The 20796-nt window shown below is 39.3% G+C and overlaps 1 protein-coding gene across 1 annotated transcript in view; it reads right to left on the bottom strand.

Moving 5' to 3' along the window:
* Nucleotides 1-20796, bottom strand: part of SLC38A6 (solute carrier family 38 member 6) — a 38158-nt gene that overhangs the window by 6478 nt on the left and 10884 nt on the right. Inside the window, exons 6-12 of the mRNA XM_071426230.1 lie at nt 13889-13967; nt 9415-9497; nt 8886-8944; nt 4310-4375; nt 4057-4110; nt 2447-2526; nt 1684-1784 (exon numbers count right to left, since the gene is read on the bottom strand). Coding sequence (XP_071282331.1) covers nt 1684-1784; nt 2447-2526; nt 4057-4110; nt 4310-4375; nt 8886-8944; nt 9415-9497; nt 13889-13967 — 522 coding nt within the window. The remainder of the gene's footprint in view (nt 1-1683; nt 1785-2446; nt 2527-4056; nt 4111-4309; nt 4376-8885; nt 8945-9414; nt 9498-13888; nt 13968-20796) is intronic.

The following is a 20796-nucleotide window of genomic DNA, read 5'->3' as shown; positions in this document are numbered from 1 at the left end:
GAGTAGTCTGCTACCCTGATTTTTTTTTTTTTTTTAAATCCTAACTCTGCTTTTTTGGACTTCAGAATAGACTGAAATTTTCAAAGTCTGGTCACCCTGTGAAGTTTCAAATTCACAGAAAACAGAAGAAACCATCTGAACCACAGAGAGATGAAACATGCCTCATTTCAAAGAGGGAACTGTTCTTTTGTTTCCAATTTAAAATAAAATGCTTTACATTTTCTCAGACTGGTGTTTTAGGAACAGGGAACAGACTTTCTCTGTTTAAAGAAGTAAGTTAATTAAACAAGACAACCAAAAAGTGAAAAGAAGCTTGCAAGGGGAAAAAACCAAACCAAACAAACAACAAGTCTCTTACAGACATCCACTCTTGATTCCAGCATTTCAGGCTCCTGAGTCTTAGAGTTACTACAGGAAATCAAGTCTGCAGAAAACCCAAAGCATTCCCACTGAAACAGACTGAGAGGTGAAGGCAGGATCTGGTCCCAAAGAAATCATGGCAGTAAAGGTAACAGGAACTGGGATGGCTTCCAGGACTATTTTTTTCCCCTCTTTTTTTCCCCTTCTTGTTAAGATTTCATCTGGACAGATGCCCTGCACTGCCTACTGAACCTTTCTGAGTGGCACTTCAATTTATATTCTCCAGCAAACCTCATGGAGACAGCCAGCAAATAGCAGCAGTGGCCACTAGGCCATCAGGGCCTTCAAGACTCCCCAGAGAACTTTTCTAAGGTTTCTGGATATCTAGGGAATATTTTCAGACATGCTTATACTTGGGGGTAAAAGGCACAGAAGTTCCTAAAAATCTGGAATTATTAGATGCTGAAAGCCAATATTCTCGGTGCTTTGTCAGACACCATCTGATCCCTAGGATCAAGAATTATGAAACACTTGAAAGGAGAGGAAATCCTCATCAGAACTTTCATTTACTGCCTTACAGTCTCCTGTAAGAATTTTTATCCATTCCAATCATTGAAGATTAGCATGTGAATAAGAGTTTTCAGAAGACATCAGAAGGATCCTCATGGATGACTGTTATGCATTTATGTGACAGCATTGGTCTGAAACTACAACAGAATCAGCAAGTAGAGGAAATTCAACAAACCAGTTGTGTTATCACTGCTGTATGAAATAGACCCTCACCTACTTCTGCCAGGCCTGTGATGGACCTTTAAAAAAGCCACTGTGTAGATAAGGGGTCTGAAATCTTTCTGAAGTATAAGAATGCCAGACAGCAAAAATAATCTATGTTTAAACTCTACTGAAAATCTGTACCCAGAAGTATTTAGAAATCCAAATGTAGAGTAATTAAATTGGTACTGCAGCACACTGTCACCTAAACTCTACAGCAAATGAAAATTTGTGTAGAATTTGGTAGAGCAAGTGTGATACCCCACCCACTCTTCTGATTGATAATAAAAAGGTACAGTTACTTCATCAAATATCAACAACATTTCTAAGAAATGTGCTCTTCTTGGTTCAGTTAATGTATCAAACAAACACATTTCTGGCTCAGGAACCAGAAGTTTTCCATGTGCTGGAAAACCCAGCTCAAAGCCTATCCTTTTGAATGTTTAAAATCTGAGGGTTCCAGTGTACTAATGCCTGAAGCATTCCAGGCAGAAGATATTTATCTTTTATCATTAACTTTTGTTCTAAGGAATACCTGAAGAATACACTTACCATAAAATGTCAGGTACCCAAAGAGAGCAGATATGAAGTAAATTAGGAAACTCAGCCCAATTCCTGTGACAGTTACATTCTGCATTCTCCTTTTGGATGGACTAAAATGGAGAAAGAAAAGGAAATCAGTGTTGTTTTATCAGTATTTGGGATGATTACACACAGCACAATCTATACAGTACCTTGCATTTCATAAGGAAGTTTTGGCCTAATTTAAGGCCACTGAGGATTTGCTGAGCTCTGTGCTGTCACTGATATTTAGGGGATTTTAAAGTATTTTTAGTCTGGTAATTAAAAGGGCACTTTTCAAGCAGACAATTAACACTGTCCCCATCTTGTCTGGAATTTAGACTTCCCAGTGTCTCTTTTAAATGAAAATTGGGATTTACCAGGCTGGCACCTGTTCAGAGCCAGGAACAGAATCTGTGTAAAAACCATCACTGGATCAGATATGGCCAAATGCAGATTCAGTTACAGCCATAAAAGTTGATTATTAAAGTACCTTAGCAAATGACCTTTTTTTCCTCCTGATTGTCCAGAGCAGGACAATATCCTGACACTGATGATGGAACCACATTTGCTACTTTTCATTCCTCTAAGAGAGAAAAAGCCAGGACAGACTAAAACTGTACACTTCCTGAAACCATGAAAGCTCCTTATTCTGCAGTGAATTCTGCACTGACCTAAAAATAAAAAATACTCAGGGAAAGTATTAAAAAAATGTTATCATTCTATTTTAATATTGCATCTGTTCATACATTACCTTTGGAGCTCACAATAGATTGGCAAGACTGAGGTATGGCACAGAAAAGAGAAGGCCATAGTTGGTATTGCATAAGCACTCTGAAAGAGAAAGAAAACATCTTGTAAGTTGTTTGCTGTTACTGCTGGCTGGAAAAATATCTGTATGAACTCAGAATTCAGTTCAAGTGTTGGAAGTCAGTGGAAATATTTCCAGATGAATGCTCTGAGATAAATCTCCACAAGATACAAATGGTGTCTCTAATCAGTCCACAAAAATTCAACCTTTTCAAGTCATGTCAGTTCAAGTGGACAGAGCTCAGTTTCATCATCAGGAGAAGTCATGCTGCCTATAAGCCAAAACTGGAAGATTTTCTTTTTTGACTATACTGAAGCCAAGTACTTATGTAGAAAGGGCAGGATGTGTCCCAGAGCCAGTGTATCACTTGTGAAATTCTCTAAGAATTTTTCCAAATTCTAATATCCATGGCTAACTGTCAAATTACTGATTCCTTCACCCTGACCTCACTATTTGATTACTCCTTCAGAAAAATTTGGATAAAACATAAAATATAACAGAAAATATTAACAGGAAATATAACATGCTTTGGCATCTGAAGTTTTTAAGACAGTTATGTAATTAAAGATGCAACCACACAATTAGTGGTGTCTCATTCCAAAAATTTGTAATAAAAGAGATGAATCATCTAGTACAGCTTACTGCAATTGCCAAGCAGAATAATCTGTAACAAACACTTTTGTGCTGAAATAATCAGGCCCATGCTGGTTAAGATATGCCACTTTCTATTGATAAAGCTAATTTTAAAAAAGAAGGAGAGATGAGTCCCAAGATTCTTCAAAGCAAAAAAGGCCAGAATCTCACATTAGATGTTTCTGGTCAAAGCACCATTTCTTCTTTGATCTACAGACAACATTTGTCTGATGTTTGCATTGCCCAAGTTTGTTTTTTTTCCTTTCCTTTTTCTTGGGAGGGTAGGGTGGACTTTTGTTTTTTCAGAGAGATGCAGCCACATCCCTCCTAGATCTCACTACAGGGCTGTCCCAGATTTACCTTTTTCCCTTCCTCTTCACCCCCCAGAGACCAGGGCTCTACATGACACCTCCTCTCCTGCAAGCCTTGATGGCTGGTTACATGATTTGAATGCCATGTTAATTAACAAATACCAGAGCTGGCACCCAATGAGATGCACAAGATTGCATCAGGCCTGAAGGATCAGCTTCAGGTGAGAAAACACCAAGGTTAATTTCAGGAAAGCTGCTCTACCCTGCCAGGAACTAAGAGCACACAGCCAAGCAGCACCAGCTTTCAGCTGAGGGCTTGATCTGATTGCATGATGAAGCTGACCACTGCTTCAGCTGTTATACTTTCTTCTTTGGTCATATTTCCAAAATATTTTCATAAATGCTAACTTGGACAATCAGCCTTCATACAAAAAAAAAAGAAAAAAAAAAAAGTGAGACTGGATAGCACTTGGCAGCAGGTACAGAAAATATTTCAGCAGCCCATAACGAGTTTTACACAAGGACAGCTTACCCTGGGTAAGGTTTAAACCCCAATTTTTTAAATACCACCACCCCCCTTTAAGTTTGTGTATTGTTAATAGAGATTACCTCTTTTGAAAGATGAAAGAGCTTTGCTTTACAATCCCCAGTAGAATTTGAAACCTGTAAAACATAAATGCAAAAAAAAAAAAAAAGGCATAATGAAAGCATAAGCCCAAACCACAGACATGAAACTTTTCAGATTCTGTGATGATTAATAAAAGAAGGAATTTAAATTGCAAGCTATTCTGAAAGTGTTAATGTAAAAAAAGCATTACAGTTTACTAATAAAATTAGAACTTCAAACCAGCATGCACTTTACCTGTAAAGTCTCTATGGCACTGCTCAGAGGGAGAGGACAAGGAATGGACCATTTTTTAATCACAACCTGCAGAGACAGCATATTTCATGCATGAATGATATCCTAAAAATCAGTTTTCAATTTGGATACACACAGCAGAAGTATCAGCCTGCTGGAACACCCAGCAGGGAGCTCCACCCCCAGTAAATCACCAGGCCTGCCTGGCAGCCAGGCCACCAGAAGGAGAGTGGCCAGAAAAGCCTGTCAGTGCCATTCCATGCAGCTGCTCACCCTGCACAGCTGGCAGCCTCATGGCCAGGGAGCTGGAGGTGGGGCACTATTGTAAATCAAAGGGCACAGAGAATGATGCATTTGACTTTATCATCAGAAGGCTATTTTATCCTATTCTATGTACATTGTATTTAAACTGAATTTGCTATGCACTTACTCTTGTAAGTGCTATGCACTTACATCTTCACTTTGGGTAAACTATCTCTATATTACATTCTACTTTAACATAACACAAGCACAGCAAGCGAGACAAGAATTGTGTTTTCTTTCTTCTCTGCTTGTCTCACAGCTTCTCTCTGTTCAAAAATCATGTGAATACTACAGGGCACTGCAATGGGCTCTGCCACAAGCTGGATCCAAGCAGACTCCCAGGCCTGCTCCCTGGGCTGCACAGCAAGGGCCTCCCAGGCAGGATTGCTGCTGTGTTAGAGCCCAGCCTGCACCCACAGCACACGAGCCCTCAAGAGAGATAGAGCAGAGCCTAGGGCTCATCTTGAAAGGCAGAAACATATGGTTTGGACTAGAAAGCAAAGGAAAAACAATAAATGCAATTATTGTCCCAGAATGTCATTGGGCCTTCAGCTACACCCTGCTGGTTTAGGGACTGCCAAGTAACAGGGCTGAAAATCAAAGGGAAATTAAGAAATGTTACCTCCTTTTTCAGGAGCCCAGTTTAAAATGATAGTTGCATTGCTCTCCTCACCCTAATTAATTTCCTATTGTAGATGCCTGGCTGGAGAGGTTATAATTCTTTTGAAGCCTAGAGCAAATCATTAAAAACTTAATTAAAGACTCAGATTCAGGAGAAGAATAACATGCAAGGGAACTCCTCTGGCTCAGGGAACTGTGCCCTGCATGCTGCCAAGTGGTGTTTCCCAGAGGATTAGATGCTCCCTCTTGTCACCAGTGCCAGGGGAGGCAAACAAATGTTACCTCTGGCCAAAATGTGGGCAAAGCAAACTGTGGGTATGCAGCAGGCTGAGTGCACTGTGACAGGAACACTTTTTAAACTGCACAAGAACAACTCAGCTGAGGTATGGAGCTAGGTGGGAGCCTGCTCAACAGCAGCCTGCAAATGCCAAACACTAAAATATAACTTGAGCCTGGGTTGTATTTAAAGGCACCCAAAGAGGGGAAGGCTTTGAAGGCTCCAAAGCAGTCAAGCTTTGTGGGAACTCCCCACTCCAGTCTAAAGCTGGAACAGGCACTGGGAAGGGGCATGGAACTGAAGGGCAAGGCTTGGGGAAAGGAAAATGTGCCTGGCAGTGGTGAGGGGAAGACTTCCTGCAAGCTAAAGAGCAAAGATATATATAAACATTGCAGAGGGAGGACCAGACAAGCCAAACCTAAAAGGCTGGAGGAGCATTTCTCTAAAATAAATGTAATACAGATTAAGACCAGACTGAAGTGGAAATAAAAGAAGACAAAATAAAATGTACTAGGTGCATTTAAAAAAATCTTTTTTTATTTTTGCCCACTTGCTTAATTATTTAAATGTATTTGGGTTTCCAATTGTAGTCTAATGAGTTTCCCCAAGAGGAAAGGATTTTTAAGCTGGCAGCACAGCCCAGTTAGCTGAGCAGTCATGCAGGCACCACAACCTTCCTCTAGAGCTTTAAGCCTATTTCATATAAACATTCTTTTGAGTATAAAAAATGTTTGGTTTTAAGTGAAAAAACCTTAAAAATCAAGAGAAATTCAGAAATTCTAGTGGAAAAAGGGTATTTTAAGCCCACACCAGACACATTGCTAAAGAATAAAATTAGAGGCTCAAAGTGTTCTAATATCCTCAGTGATTTTTTGTATCCTACAGAGTGAAAACAGGAATCCCTTTATTCCAGCAGTACTGACAGCACTGGGCAAAGGGGCTGTCTGTGCATAACATCACTCATTGCATGTGGCAGGTTCCCAATCTGCAACATGTTTTGTTCTGGGAACACAAACAAGAGATTTAGACAAACACCATCAGCAATCATTAACACCTTTGCTAAACAAGCTACCAATAATGCTATCTCCACACACACACAAAAATACAAGTCTGTCTTACACTTCACCAATATACACAGCAAGAGGGGAGGCAAAACCAAAAAAAAATTTAACAATCACAATTTTTTTTTCCCTGAGGATTCAAGTCAGGGAAGTATTCAACAACTGAGCAGCAAAAGTGCTCAGGATCTCACAGAATCTGGCTTTGAATTAATAGTTACACATCCTTGTTTTTCTCCTAGATCAGCTCATCTCAGTGTCTGCAATATTTTTGCAAGTAAAGCCCAGAAGCAGTTTTTGGGCTTTAAAGGAAGAGATACTGAGGCACAGAGAGGACATTTGAGCCCCAGAACAAAGGAGTGTCCAGCCCTTTGCTCAGAGCACTCCCTGACCAGACTGACCAGGATGTCTCTTTTCTGCAGGCTGCAGTAAAATTGTGGCTTGCTGGCAAAAAGCTGAACAGATGGTGTGCACTTGAAAAGGCACAGAATTACTGTATATGCAAAATATAATTCTATCACTTCCATATGACTAACACAGTTCTCTTCTGGAACAAATTAAAACGTATCTGCCACACAGAAATTAACAGTGTGCAAACTAAAACACCATTTCAACAGCACATATCACCCACTTCAAAGCAATTAGATATGAAAACTAAACCACATTTAATGCCTTTACTTTCAGGGCCTGAGCAAGTCACAGGGAATATTCTGTCAGGAGTATTGGTTTTCTGGAAATATCCATAATGGCTTTAAAAATTTTGACCTCAGCTAGATTTACTGTGGCTGCTGCTTTGCCATTTAACAAGAAAGAGTAAGCACACAAACATTAACATTTCATTAAAAATCCAGCAGTCTGCACTCCTCCCTTAGCACTTTGTACCCACTTTCTTGATAGAGAATCACAAACTAAAATCTAGTTTAACTCATCCCAGCCTGGCATGGCTGCACACAGTTCTTGCTTACACATTTGCTTTTCCAGGGACTGAAGTTGTTTTAAAATGCATCCACCCGTTACAACAGCTCTCCTCAGAGATCCATAGACATTCCCTTTGAAATCCAGGAGCTGAGCTGGTTTGAAAACCCTTGCAACTTGCTTCAAACCAAAGGCCTGTGTCAGCATTATACTTAGTGCTTTTTCTTACTTTTTTTCCTTTTTTTTTTTCTTTTAAAGATAAATTTTAGGAGAGAGGTCAAAAGTTAAGGTAATTTATAAATATTACAAATGAATTTCCATTAACTCTGGAGAGGCTGTGGCTGCTTCTCAATATTCAGCTTAGGAAGAATACTTCCCAAGGTCCTACAAACACTGCAGCTCTCCAGGGATACCCTAGGGAGATGTTTTGACAGCTTTGAAGTTTGGTTTTATCACATGGTTCAGTTCCTAATGGATTGCCTTGGTCTCCTGGATGGCATGTTTGTTCAACTTGCCTTCAACTCTGTTTATCCCTTTGTAAAACAGGTATTAAATGCAAGTCAATGCAAGCCAGAATGACAGGGCAGAGGGGGAACATTTTTGCCAGGCTCCCAAATAAGATTCAAATAGATGAAATAGATGACAGAGTGAGAGTTGCTCAGTTGTACCACATATTACACATGTGCATTAACACACTTTTTCCCTTTAAAAAGAAAAAAAAGTGCAACTTAAAGGCACATTTTCTCTCTTAGATCTGCCTAGCAGGTCTCACTTTTGATATTTGGAAACATCTACCTCACAGGGGCCTTGAGAGGGTGAACATCAGGGTCAAAAACCCCCATATGGCTCAGAGAAAAGAACTTTTCCTTTCAGCTGGAGAGGAGAATAAGGTCATTGACGTATTAATGAATCTTGTAAACTGCCTTAATGAAGTTCTAGTTTTCTTTGCCTTTTTCTGAACTCTGTCACTCCATTATACATGTAAATTTAATTTATTTTGGAGTATATTAAATTTTCTGCTGTACTAGTTGCAGTAAGTAATAGTTAGAAGTTAAGAAAACAGAATTCCATTCCTCTGCTAGTAGGGAAACAAAAATGTATGTGCCAGCTCCCTTTGCTGCACCATCAGCAAAAAGAAAAAAAAAAAAAAGAATTGTTATATTTACCAGCCCAAAATATAATTATTTTAACTATTTTCACATGCTTGGAAGTTCATACACATTTCCCAGCCTCAGCAAAACAAATGTAATCTGTCCAAGCAAGCACATACTGAACCTGAAGAAAATTCTAAATTTCACATAAAAAATTAAGGGGGAGGGGAAGACAATTAATTTCAAAACAGGCTTATGAAAACATTCAAACAATAAGGGGGAAAAAAAAAGAAGCTGTGCAGAGATTAACTTACCACAAGAGTAAAGTACACCGTAAAGAAAAATGATAAACTACTTGTGTAGCCAAGAAAGCCTGTAAAATAACAGTAAAAATAAAAGAGAATTTATAAGGAAAGTGATCCTAATGTACAGCTAAAGCTTTACATTTTAGGCATGTTTTCTATTACAGTGCTTGGTATCTGGGGCTTAGGACTCAGAATAACAACATTCCAACTGCCTGTCACAGATCATTTATGTAGTTTTGTAGGGCAGAATTAGAACTGGCTCACCACTAATGGCATGCTGTAAGTAAATGCAGCTCTTTAATGTTCTGCTGTAAAGATTTTATTTTAGTATTGCAGACAAAATACTACTGCAACCCAAGTAATAGGTTAACTAGGCAGGGCTGGAAGGCAGAACACACTACAACAACTTAAGTAATCACCACCACCAGCAGCCCCCTGCCAGTTTAAATAAATAAATAACCCATTAAGGTTTTAAAGTCTTCAACTGTAATTGCTACTAAAGTAGAATAATATTCTCTTCTCTCCTTTAATTACTCACCAATTTTAGGAAGAAGGGCAAGAGGAAAAATAATGCAGACTGAAGTAAGCAGCAGCAGCAGTCTCCCATCGAGGTACCAAGACCTGTTGGAAAATTGATTTAGGTTTGATGCAAAGCTCAAGAGTCCTAAAAATATGCTTAACTTAGAACTGTGCTCTTAGACAAAGCAACCACTAGGACAAGAAAAAATAATTTCCTGTCTTACATGCTATTTACATGAATTTGTACTCCTAGTTTCAACACTGATATAAAACAGAGCTCCCAGATAATCTTCATTCTGTAAGAAAGCAGCCCTGCAAGCAATGTTCCACAGGCAAGTGTCTGCATGGATCAGGGGGCTGATGTGTGCCAATTAGTAATTCTCATTAGCACAAAATGCAAATCCCTGCCTTGATTCACAGCATGGTCAGAGGGAAGAGTATTTCATACTCTACAGATTTCCAGCAGAAGCATTTACACAGCACAGTGTGTGTCTAAAGCTGGGTTACAATGAGCTGCACATTCACACACCTGAAGAAACAGCAACATCAATTCCCACTCACTGCTGAGCTTCCCTTCCTTGCATACACCCATGAAAGATGTAAAGGACAGAAGGGATAAAAATTATGCTGATGAAATCTGGTAGAATGTTTATACATAAAACCACACATATTCAAAAAGCATTGTAGAGGCACATTAAGTCCTCACACATTTAAAATCTATTTGAAGCATCAAAATCCTATCTCTGAAGTGAGGAAAGCACAGATGGGTAAGTTGTTAAGTAACAGAAACATTTTTAGGTTCCCTGCCCTCACTTGGCAATAACCATATCCTGTACTGATAAACATCTTGCACATCAGCCTCCAACTTTACCACCTATAAACACCTTGACTTTTGACCTTCCAGTTTATTTAGTCCAGGATATGGTTAGCACCTAATAAACAGGCAGCACCTCAAATTATCATGAGGGAAGTACCATAACACCTGTGTTAAAGAAGAATTATCATACAGGTATATTAACTACTGCTGTACAGCATGGACAGCCACTTGAGTCACTTGTTTGGAAAGAAGATGTAATGTAAATGAACAGAGAAATTTCAAGTTTGACAGCATGTTCACTGTATCAAACCCAAAGCAATCATTAGCTGACAATGTCTGTATTAAAAATGAGTCAAAACACATCATTCTTCAAAAAGTGTATTATTAGCTCTGTCTGCTACTGCTACAGTGAAGAAGCAACTTTGCCAAAATCAGCTTCTTGCTGTAGCATTTATTCTTCATTTTATTATTTACCATTCATGTATTTTTAAACATTTTCTTTCTTTCCAGTCTGGTGGATGCTCAGATGAGGAGGATCAGCATCATGGCAGAGAACACTAGGATTATGCACTATGTGGAAATGTGGGACCTCAGTTGAAATCTCCTGATTCCAAACCCACAGCTGCCACTGAGGTTCACAAGCTCAGCAGAACAGACAGAAAATTATTTTGGTTACTTTATGGTAAATGAAGAACCATTGGGGGGTGGGGGGGGGGGAGGACAGAGAGGAAAACAGCAGTGAGGAAATGAAGGAGAAAAAGTAATTTTCTATACTGCTTCATTCCAATTCTTATACTTAAAAAGACCAAAAAGAGCTCAAAATGTCCATAGTGGGCTGGTTATTGGAAAATGTGTCCATTTTCTCCTCAAAGTACCGATGTAAAAATACACTTATTTTCCAAAGGCAGAATAAATGTTTTGATAGTGCCTTTAAAATCAATCTAATCTGTAAGTTTAATCCTACATGATAAAAGCATTCAAAATATGAAATACAGAATATAAATCCTTGACTCTGCTGAAAAAGCTTTGGCATGCAGATGTTTCTCCTCCCTCCCCCTTATTTTAACTAAAAGCAGACATTTATAAATCGCTTTAATTTCATTCCTGAATTCAACAGAACAAGATATTCATATGTTCTAAATTAGGATCTTACTCTCAGTTCATATCAATTATACAACACACAAGCAAGACAACTTAATTGCATCAATCACATCCTCTGACAGGGTCATTAAATGTTAACAGAGGGCTCACATATTACAACTTTTTAACATAATCCTCATCTGAAACTATGTTCATGTCATCAAAACTATGTGGAATTCTTGCTATGCACACAGAAACATCTCCACTCATCAATGTTAGTAAGTGTTCATACTGTATGGTTTTGTTTTTTGAAAAGACATGAGGATGTGTTAGACTGGCTCTGAGCCTCTCAAACACATGCACACCTGCTAACCTCTACCTATAAAAACAATTTAATGCACAGATCATTCTTTAAATGGCTTTCCCAAATGTACAGCTCAGGAGGGTTTATGCATATAAAACACTTTCACAGATAGTTTAACTGACATTTCTGATACATCCCAACTCCAGTTAAGATAAATTCTGCACCAAATGAAAGCGTATCAAATGCTGTAATGACTTAACAAACACAGAACAGTTGTGCAATCCCATCTGGAAACAAGTGGTCCAGGTAAAAAAGTGACTCAAATTATTCCATATTTATGCCCTTTGAATAAATAAATTGCTTCTTAGGCTTGGTATTTGATTACCTATTTTTGTTGAACAATTTCCTACCATTTAAAAGGTCAGCTAGTAAAAATGTACAGAAACAAAAGATTATGATCTAGCATAGCATGGCCATTCATATGGCAACAGAAATTAAACATAGATGTGGGCACACATATGTGCATGTTCCTGTGCTTGATCACTGCACGTGAACAATTTGCTTGAACAAATACCAGAGGAGGGAAATTGTGTTAAATTAACATTGAATGATGCAAGAACTCCAATTAACAGAGGCAGAAACTGGATGAGACCAGGCAGCCAACCACCTAAGCATGGAGCTGTGGTCAGGATTCCTGTGGACAGTTTCAGCTCTTTCTAAATGCAAAGCTGAACTTCACTCCCATCTCCAACTGCAAGTTCAGCTAAGGAAGAAGCAGGGGTGCTGGCAGAGCTGACAGATCACTGAGGATTGCAACAGCTCAGCTGGTTTGTAATAAACAGCTCAACACTGTAACCTGAGTGCTCACATCCAGGAGATCTGAGGTAGGACCTGGACAAAGCTGTTGGGAGCATTATCCCACAGGCACCTTAATGAAGAAGTTTTCACAGTGCTTTTTTCAGACAGAACAACCCTTGGAGCAGCACAGGGTTGAACCTCAAGGTTCTACCTACCAGGAGTCTTCTTAAGCTGTCTGTTTCAAAGTGTATCTTTGCTGGAAGAGAATTTACTTTGCATAAAATTAAAACCAGTAGTAAGAGATGTTAGATGCTAAATTTGGGGTTAGACAGATTGGAATACAGGCAGCAGATCCAGCAGCAGCTCAACACCACTGTGTATGAAGAGTGAGCTTGAAGTATGAGCTTGAAGGAGAAGGTTACAGTACCCAAATGAAAAGCTGATAACTACCACAGCTGGAAGAGATACATTAGCAAACTAAAAATAACATCTATACATAAAATGTAATAGTTTAGATAAAAAGAGAAAACTGACAAAAAACCTTACTAAAATTGTGAGGGTCCAGAGGGCAGAAATACAAAAAGCAAGATTACAGCCACAATTAATTTTTCAAACTCATTATAAAATCCAGAAGTTGCAAGTGATAAAATAGAAAATCAACTAAAGTACCTTTTAACAAACTGATTTCCCACTTAAAATTCACCCACAACATTCAGGAATAATACAAGCATCACACAGCCTTGAGAAAATTTCAGCACATTTCTATCCAGAGCAAGGTTTGAGCTCAAAACATCTGAAAATAGCAGTTTGGAAAAACAGCTGTAAGGCACTCCAAGATACACTGTAAGGAATGACAGGAGCATGGAACAACTCAAACAAGATATTTCAGTGCTGAAGCTGCAGTGTTTGCCTTCGATTTCTTGTGACAGTTCCAATGGAAATGTGAGGGACACACTCCTTACAAACAGCTTTACAGCTCAACTGCAAAAAATAACTTATTTACTGGGAGCCAAGTTTAGGAATTATAAACCAAGTCTGGAAACCTGGCATTTTTCCCAAGCCAAGTCCAATTACTAGAGCAAGACAACAAAATATTTCCATAGAAATGCCTGCCATTTTTTGTACTGTGATTTTGAATTATGTGAAGTGATAACATGACAGCAGTGGAAATGCTTCTTCTCCTCTCCCTCCCAGCACCTTCCTGCTTCCCCTTTTACAACATTACAGGAAGGAGATTCCTGTAGATGGAGTTTTGCCACTGACTTTAAGGTCGTAGGATGGGAAATCGCCATGAGGAAAGAATCACGCTCTGTGTGTGTGTGCTGCAAATGACCTGCACTTGCCAAATACATTTCATATTCCAACAACTCATGTAAATGACTATTTAAATTCAACTGTGAGATCAGAGAAGTGTCAGCACCCATCACTTTCAGCAGTGCTGGACCCCTTTTTTCTTCAAGACAAACACAGAACGCATGAAGCATTTTTCCTTACCCGCTCTCGGCTCCACTCAAAAGCCCAGCAACAGCCCCAGGAAGTTCAGACTTGACAATTAACAGATAAGATGACATGGCTGCAAACAGAAGCAGGACAGATTTAGCAGGGGAACAGCAGCATCTCAGCCAGCAGGGCTGGACCAGCAGGGCTGTGCCTGGAACATCTCAGCTCCGTGTGAGACACCGCGGCACCAGATCCAGAATTTATTTTCTCATATACTTCCTTTAAAAATAGCTGCAAGTACTGCACTGATGTCAGCTAATGCCTCCAAAGAGACTCCTCCACTGTGAGTCTTGAAACAAGGATAACATAATCCAAAGGGCTAAAAGGCAAAATAATGTAATATATAGGCTTGCCCTTCTACCTGGGAATACAGACCTACAGGCTAGAGACAGACTGTAAGGCTGCAGCACTCCTCCCTCCTCTTCATGAGACATTATTCATGATGAGAGTAAATAGTATTTGTTTCTCTCAATACAACAGGGTTTTTTAAAGACTCAGTTTTCATAGTTGTTCAATTGCTGTTGTACTAAATCAATACAAGACAGAAATTCAAACACGTATAGGACTTGAAAGGGAATTTTTATATACCGCAAGGTTTGGTCCTTAGAGCTAAGAGGATTATCAGTGACACATCCCTGCTTCCCATGACAAATCCATCACCCAACAAAATCCCAACAATAATATCAAGTGCAGAACTGTACAGGAACTGTGAAGCAGAAGAGAAAGCAGAAGAGAAATTATTAGCTACTCTTACAGGATTATTGACTTGAAATTAAGTGTTTCTAATTCTGTTCAGCAGAAAGCAATCCAAAAGCTCCTTCACAGTGCCACTTTTCTCCTTCACTAAATACTGTGATCAAAGGAATGAATAGAGGGGTTTTAAATCCCAATTTATACTAGTCTGATTCCTTCACATACTGTTCATGTTGCTTTTTTAGGTAACCAGCAGAGAATTACTCAAAAAATCAAGCTTTACAAACAGCTTCAACAAGCATCAAAGCCTAAGTGAAACTAATTTCCATCCTGCAGCAGCAAGTCATTTTAGTATTGTGTCAGTAAAAGCTTAGTTACATTCAATCCCTGACAAAAACTCATCTGTTGTACTCAAATTTTACTGTTCTGTATTTAGTAATTCTTTAGAATTTTACCACGGTGTATTTATTAATGCTTCAAAATTAAAACATTACATTTTGAAAAGGCAAACCTTCATAAGCTGATATTTGAATAAGTTTGTGTGGGATTTTTTATTTAAGGAATCTTTTGAATCTTAAAAGAAAAGATGTGTGGACTCATACACTGCTGTATTATAGCAGTTACTGTTAAATTTTGAAGAAAGGGTAAGGTGGTCCCAATAGAGAAAGAGAATTCTATTAACACAAAGTGACATCTCCCTACCACAAGGTTAAATTAAAACCATTTGGTAAGTCACTAAATAATAATAGTCACTTCTTCATAATTAAAAGCTCTGGGTTTTCCCAATGTTTATGTACATTTAGTGACATGTAGCTGTTGATTGTGTGTGCTGAGGTATTTATCTGCTGTCCTGATTTACTCTCCTACAACAGAGTGTATTTTCAACCAGAGAGAATTACAGCATGCATATTTCTAAGTCACCAGAATTTGTAAGTAAATCAACCCAATTTTTCATGCTAAGTTGCAGGCAGCTGCATATTTCAAAAACTAATTGGGGGAGGAGGGAAAGGAAAATTCTTCTAAATTGCAATTCAACCTTATTTACCCATTAGCCTTCTCTCCTGTATGATACTTTATACACAAGCAAGTCAGAATTTTCATGTATTTATGTCCTTCAGAAAGCTTTCAAAACTAGTTCTTTTGCAGTCTCCACTTCAGAAACCTTCAAATTAATTTCCAGATCAGATTTCTTCCAATATGCAATCTGTCACTCTGCCCTTGCATTCCTATTAGCCTCTGGCTAATCACTGGATCACTTCTCCTTTGTTGCTCACTCTTTGTTTTTGAGAGGAGTCCTATTTCACTGAATTCCACTCCTAAGGAGGGAGCCAGTCCTGTACCAAGAAAATTGTGCATGCTGAACATCTGTGTGCATCTTTCTTCCTTTCTCTGGGCATATGGGAAACAATCTCACATAGTAGGATTTTTTATATTCTCTTGTTTGTACTACAAAATGAATAATGGATATTAAATCATTTTATTTATATCCTGATGTTGGAACCCTAGGTAAAAAATTATTTAATTTAAGCATCAGGATGTTGATTTTTGTTTAAACATCTCGTGCATGAATCTGAGCGGCATGCCCATACTTGATACAGTTTAAAAAAGCCAAATTCTGCTTTTAGTTCATTTGCAAACACAGTTTTAATTCTCCTCAGGAGAAACAACTCCTTGTAGCTTTACTTGGCATGAAGACACAAACCACTGTGTAACTCTGCAACACACTACAGAGTGAGCAAAGAACATGGTTGGTTTGTTTTTTTAAAGATGAAACTAAAACAAGAAAAACTAAAACAATGTGACAGTCTTTTTCTACTTGGGGAACTGAGAGCATAAAATGTGACAGACAAAAAGCCAGGTATCCTTTGCCCCAAATAACAATCTGAACCTCAGTTCCCTGGCTCAGGTTGTGTTGTACAAATGAAACCTCAGCTCTCCTTGGCAGCCCTGATGTGCCATGGAAGGAAGAGATTAGACAGCCCCAGGCTGAGCTGTGACACAAGAGAACACAACAAAAAGCACATCATCCTTGTGCTCTGATTTACCCTGAAATACTGACATGAGACACCCATTCCACCCTGAAATACTGACATGAGACACCTATTCCAGCTTTCCTGCAGAACAAACCCTGTGCAATGGCCTGGTCTGAGGCTGCAGCAAGAGGGGGAAGCCACAAGGGCTGAACCAGAACTAAGTGAGCAACCTTCACATGGTCACTTCCTAATTTTCAGGTTCTGAATTTGCACGTATTATGTTAGTTTGAGGTAATTTCAGTACGCACCTAGAGCTACTTGATGGAGAACAGTTCTGAACTCCTCAACACGCCTTGACTCACCAGAACTCAGCAGAAATCATAATTATTCTATTAGTTTATTATTCTGTACACTTACACTGTGTTGAAAGCAGTAAGAAATATTGCTCTTAAAATACCTATCACTTTGCCATGATCTGAAAACTTGCTATTAGCTGACAGAAAAAAACCCAAAAAGTTTATTAAAATATAAACTAGAGTAATTGCTTGACACTTCCATTACTACAGCCTGCAGTGCCAGCATGAGCTGTGACTCTATAAATACACACAGCATGCATACATTATTCAGAATGTCTGTGCTGTGCTACCAATATTGTTTAACACTGACCATATGCACCCCTATCTGAAAAAATAGTTGCTGGAGAAAAGGTTGTTTTTTAAACAGTCCTCAAAATACCTCTTCTGAGGTAGCCCAAACTTGAAATATGTGGGTGGCTGTTTGGTTAAAAGAAAAAAGTGTAACTTTTTCTTATTATCCTACCCAAAAAGAGACCAAGTGCTAAAGTCCACAGCAAGGATATCACAGAATGTACAATAAACTTTTAAGTAAACATAGAATTTATGGTGATAAATCCCTTTAAATCATTTCATTGAAGGGTCTGACTCTTCTGGTTAGATTCTCCTGATCTACCACTGTAGGTGATGGTATTAGAGCCCTGCAAATGTCTTGCATTTCTAAGCACTGGGCAAAGATGGAAACAAGCTCCCCTCCAAACTTCTCCCAGGAGAAGAGAGGGAATTACTGTTTTTAATATGTCCTTAGTGAAAGCTTTAAAAAACAATGTTGGGATAATTTCTTTGGGTTTAAATACAGATGTAGAATGGAGTGTGTGACAGAAGATGTAATCCTTGCTCATACAGAGAAATTCCAAGAACTCAAACAGGTTGTCAATTTCTTTGCTTGTCCTTCTATTATGGAGACTCGTCCTGATGAATTTCTGGTCCCCTGCTTCCTTTTCCTTCTATCTTTAGCTTTCACCTGAATTAGTCTGGAACTTTCCTATGGCAAGCTTAAAAAACAAACAAAAAATCCTTCTTATTGTACATGGAACACACAGGCAGCAGATTTACTTTGGTAAAACTTCCTTAGTTATAAGTGTGCATTTATGTTAAAAGAATAGAAAAGTTTCCTACATAGCTCGTTACATATTCCATTCTGTAGTACAGCTGCAGGCTGGTATTCCTGTAATTTAATTTTTTTTCTATTATTTAAAGAAAGCTTAATATTTTTTACAAGATCAAACCTTCCAAGAACCTTCCATTCACTGCAATAGGAAAACACAGGAGCATGGGTCATTAATTGTTAAATTAGTACAGGAGCTGACAAACCTGCCCTTAATTAAGGCAGCTCTGCACTGGAAATCCTCACTTTGAATCACTCAGGATAATTAGGCTTCCAGGTCAAAAGTAAAGCATGCTGTGAAAACAAACATTTGAGTTTGTTTGAAAACAGAATTAGATTTCCCATACCTAAAGGAAGCTCAGTAATTTCTTAAGGTATTAAGGATGCAAGTCTCAGCATGAAAAAAGCTGTATTTTATTTTATTTTATTCCTCCATGATTTTCACCGTTCATTCATCTCCAAAGTTTCTGAGTATTGTTGTCATTCCTCACTGATTGCACAAAGGTTATTCCCATCCACCCCCTCAGTCTGAAAAAAATATTTGCTTTATTTAAATTTGAAACAAATTTTGCAAACACGTTTAGAACCAAAGGGCAGAATGGATGAACTTGGTGGGGGAAGAGGAAAAAAAAAAGAAAAGAATTTGCAATTAATAAATGCCCACTTAACATGATAAAAAGAGGGGTTTATTAGTCTCTGCACAGCACCTCTGAGGCACTCACAGAAAGCACGAATATATATAAATATATATGTATATTTACATGGACGGGGAGCTACATTAAATATGTCACTGTTTCCCTCAGAAAAACAAAGGGGAGGGGATGTGGAAGGCAGCAGGAGAAGCTGGAGGCTCCCGAGGCGCCGCGCTGCCGGCAGCTCTCCCGGGAAGGCAGCCCAGGCCAGCAGAGGGTGGTGCTGCTTCTTTGAAATATCTGCTTCGCACAGCGGCTACGCCTTTCCACTGATTCCGGGAAGCTTGAAAAATACGAAGCACGCGATTGTAAATACTTATTTAGGGTGTCTTACAGGCACAGCAGGGTCTCTGTGTAGTGTCTGTCACCTTGGCTGTATTAACAGGCCATAAAATCTACAGGGCAGCATCACCCACGGGAACCAATCTTGTTGCTCCCAGTCACTGCCTGCAGCATTCAGGCAGTGCTGAGGATAAACATCACTCCAGGCACACAGAACGAGCTTTTCCCTCATCACTGATTCTTACAGAGAAGATAAGTGTGTACCTTTGAGGACATGTGGAAACAAAAAATCAAAGAGCACCAGTTATAGAAAGTATATTGAATTAAACTGTATTTATGTAAGAAAGCAAATAATCATTTGTAAAAGTAAGATAGCTGTCTGGAAAGTTTAGTTCCAAAGAATGACTGCAATGGCAACTTGGGGACAAGCCAAGGCAGGTTATCTGAAGAAACTGAATAAAATATATATTGCAAAAATCCTCACCTAAGAGACCACCTAAGCTACATGGTGGTACTGCAGCACTTTGTGCCACTGTTAATAAATTTGAAATTATTAAACTCCTGTTCTCAGCAGTCTGGACTGATGTCTGTGTGCATCACAGCCACCAGGCCATATCTCAGCAGCAGTGACCTTCAGCTGATGGCAGCCCCAGCCTGGGAAGCACAAAAGCTGCAAAACTCCACATGCTTCCTGCTAAGGTCAGTGCTGGCATTTGTTAGTGCTGGCAACGGGCTGAGAGCTGCTCTTGTGCAATACTTTATTGTGTCTGTCTCCATTTTTCCACCAGCCTTGCTAAAAATCAGCCCTTCTCTAACTTTATTTTGCATGCTTTAGGAGTCCTACAGATTTTCTCTTGGGTACATGGCTGTGGACTGTCCTCCTTTTCAGCCACATCCACAGCAAGGACAATTGTAGAAGGAGAAATTGCTGTCCTCCTTCCTCCTCTGCTTCAGAAAGCACCTATGAATCTCCCAAAACTCCCCTGGTGGGGAGAGGGAAGGGCTGTGTGATTGCCAGCCACAGCTCTGGCCCACTGTGCCCCATCCATCACTTCCTAGAAGCACAACACCATTAAACAATAGCAGGGAATGCATCCAACTCCAGCTGCTCCTGGGAAGGATGACATGAGGAGCCAGCAGAGCCATGGAACTCAGCATTTCCACAGCAGCCTCCCTCCTTCCCTGTGTGCCTCCAGGCCTGCAATTCCTCAAGGGCTCTCTCCCTTCTTTGAGGGCACCTGACACCATCTGGGAGCCTTCAAGAGCCTCTTCTTCCCAGCAGGTGAGAAATGGCCATAGGGAAGATCACTGCAGAGGAAGATGTGTGTGACAGGAAAGGGTTGGGAGGAGCAGATGAACAAACCTGAGCAGCCTGGGAAGTGCAGTTTGACAGTTCCCTTTTCCATGTGCTCTTTGCACCCACACACCAAGCAGCCCTGTCAGGAACAAGGCAGTCCACGTGACTGTTTACATTAAAGGGCTGCTGGATTGGGTCAAAAAACTGAGAAATGGAATGTAAAAATCAGTAGCACTGGCCATCCCATTCAATCTTTTGTTTACCCTCATTAACAAATACCTGTATTACAAGAACATACTCATTATAAGGAAAGCAAGGCAAATGTTCTCCAAGTTTAGTCACTAAGCTCATATTCTATACTCTTTTGAGTTAGGGTATTAAAATGATTCTAATTTACATTTGGATATTGAAAAGTCAACTCAGTATCCTGGTGCATCCTTAGTTAATCTTGGTACTTTAATAGATTTGATTTGTGTTACGTGGATTAATTAAATGCCTTCCAAG

This window comes from Agelaius tricolor, unplaced genomic scaffold (genome assembly GCF_023055355.1).
Source record: "Agelaius tricolor isolate 1412-34295 unplaced genomic scaffold, bAgeTri1.0.p SCAF_5, whole genome shotgun sequence".
In the NCBI taxonomy this organism is placed as follows: domain Eukaryota; kingdom Metazoa; phylum Chordata; class Aves; order Passeriformes; family Icteridae; genus Agelaius; species Agelaius tricolor.
The sequence above is the reverse complement of the archived record's forward strand: the minus strand, read 5'-3'. Positions and strand labels throughout refer to the sequence as shown.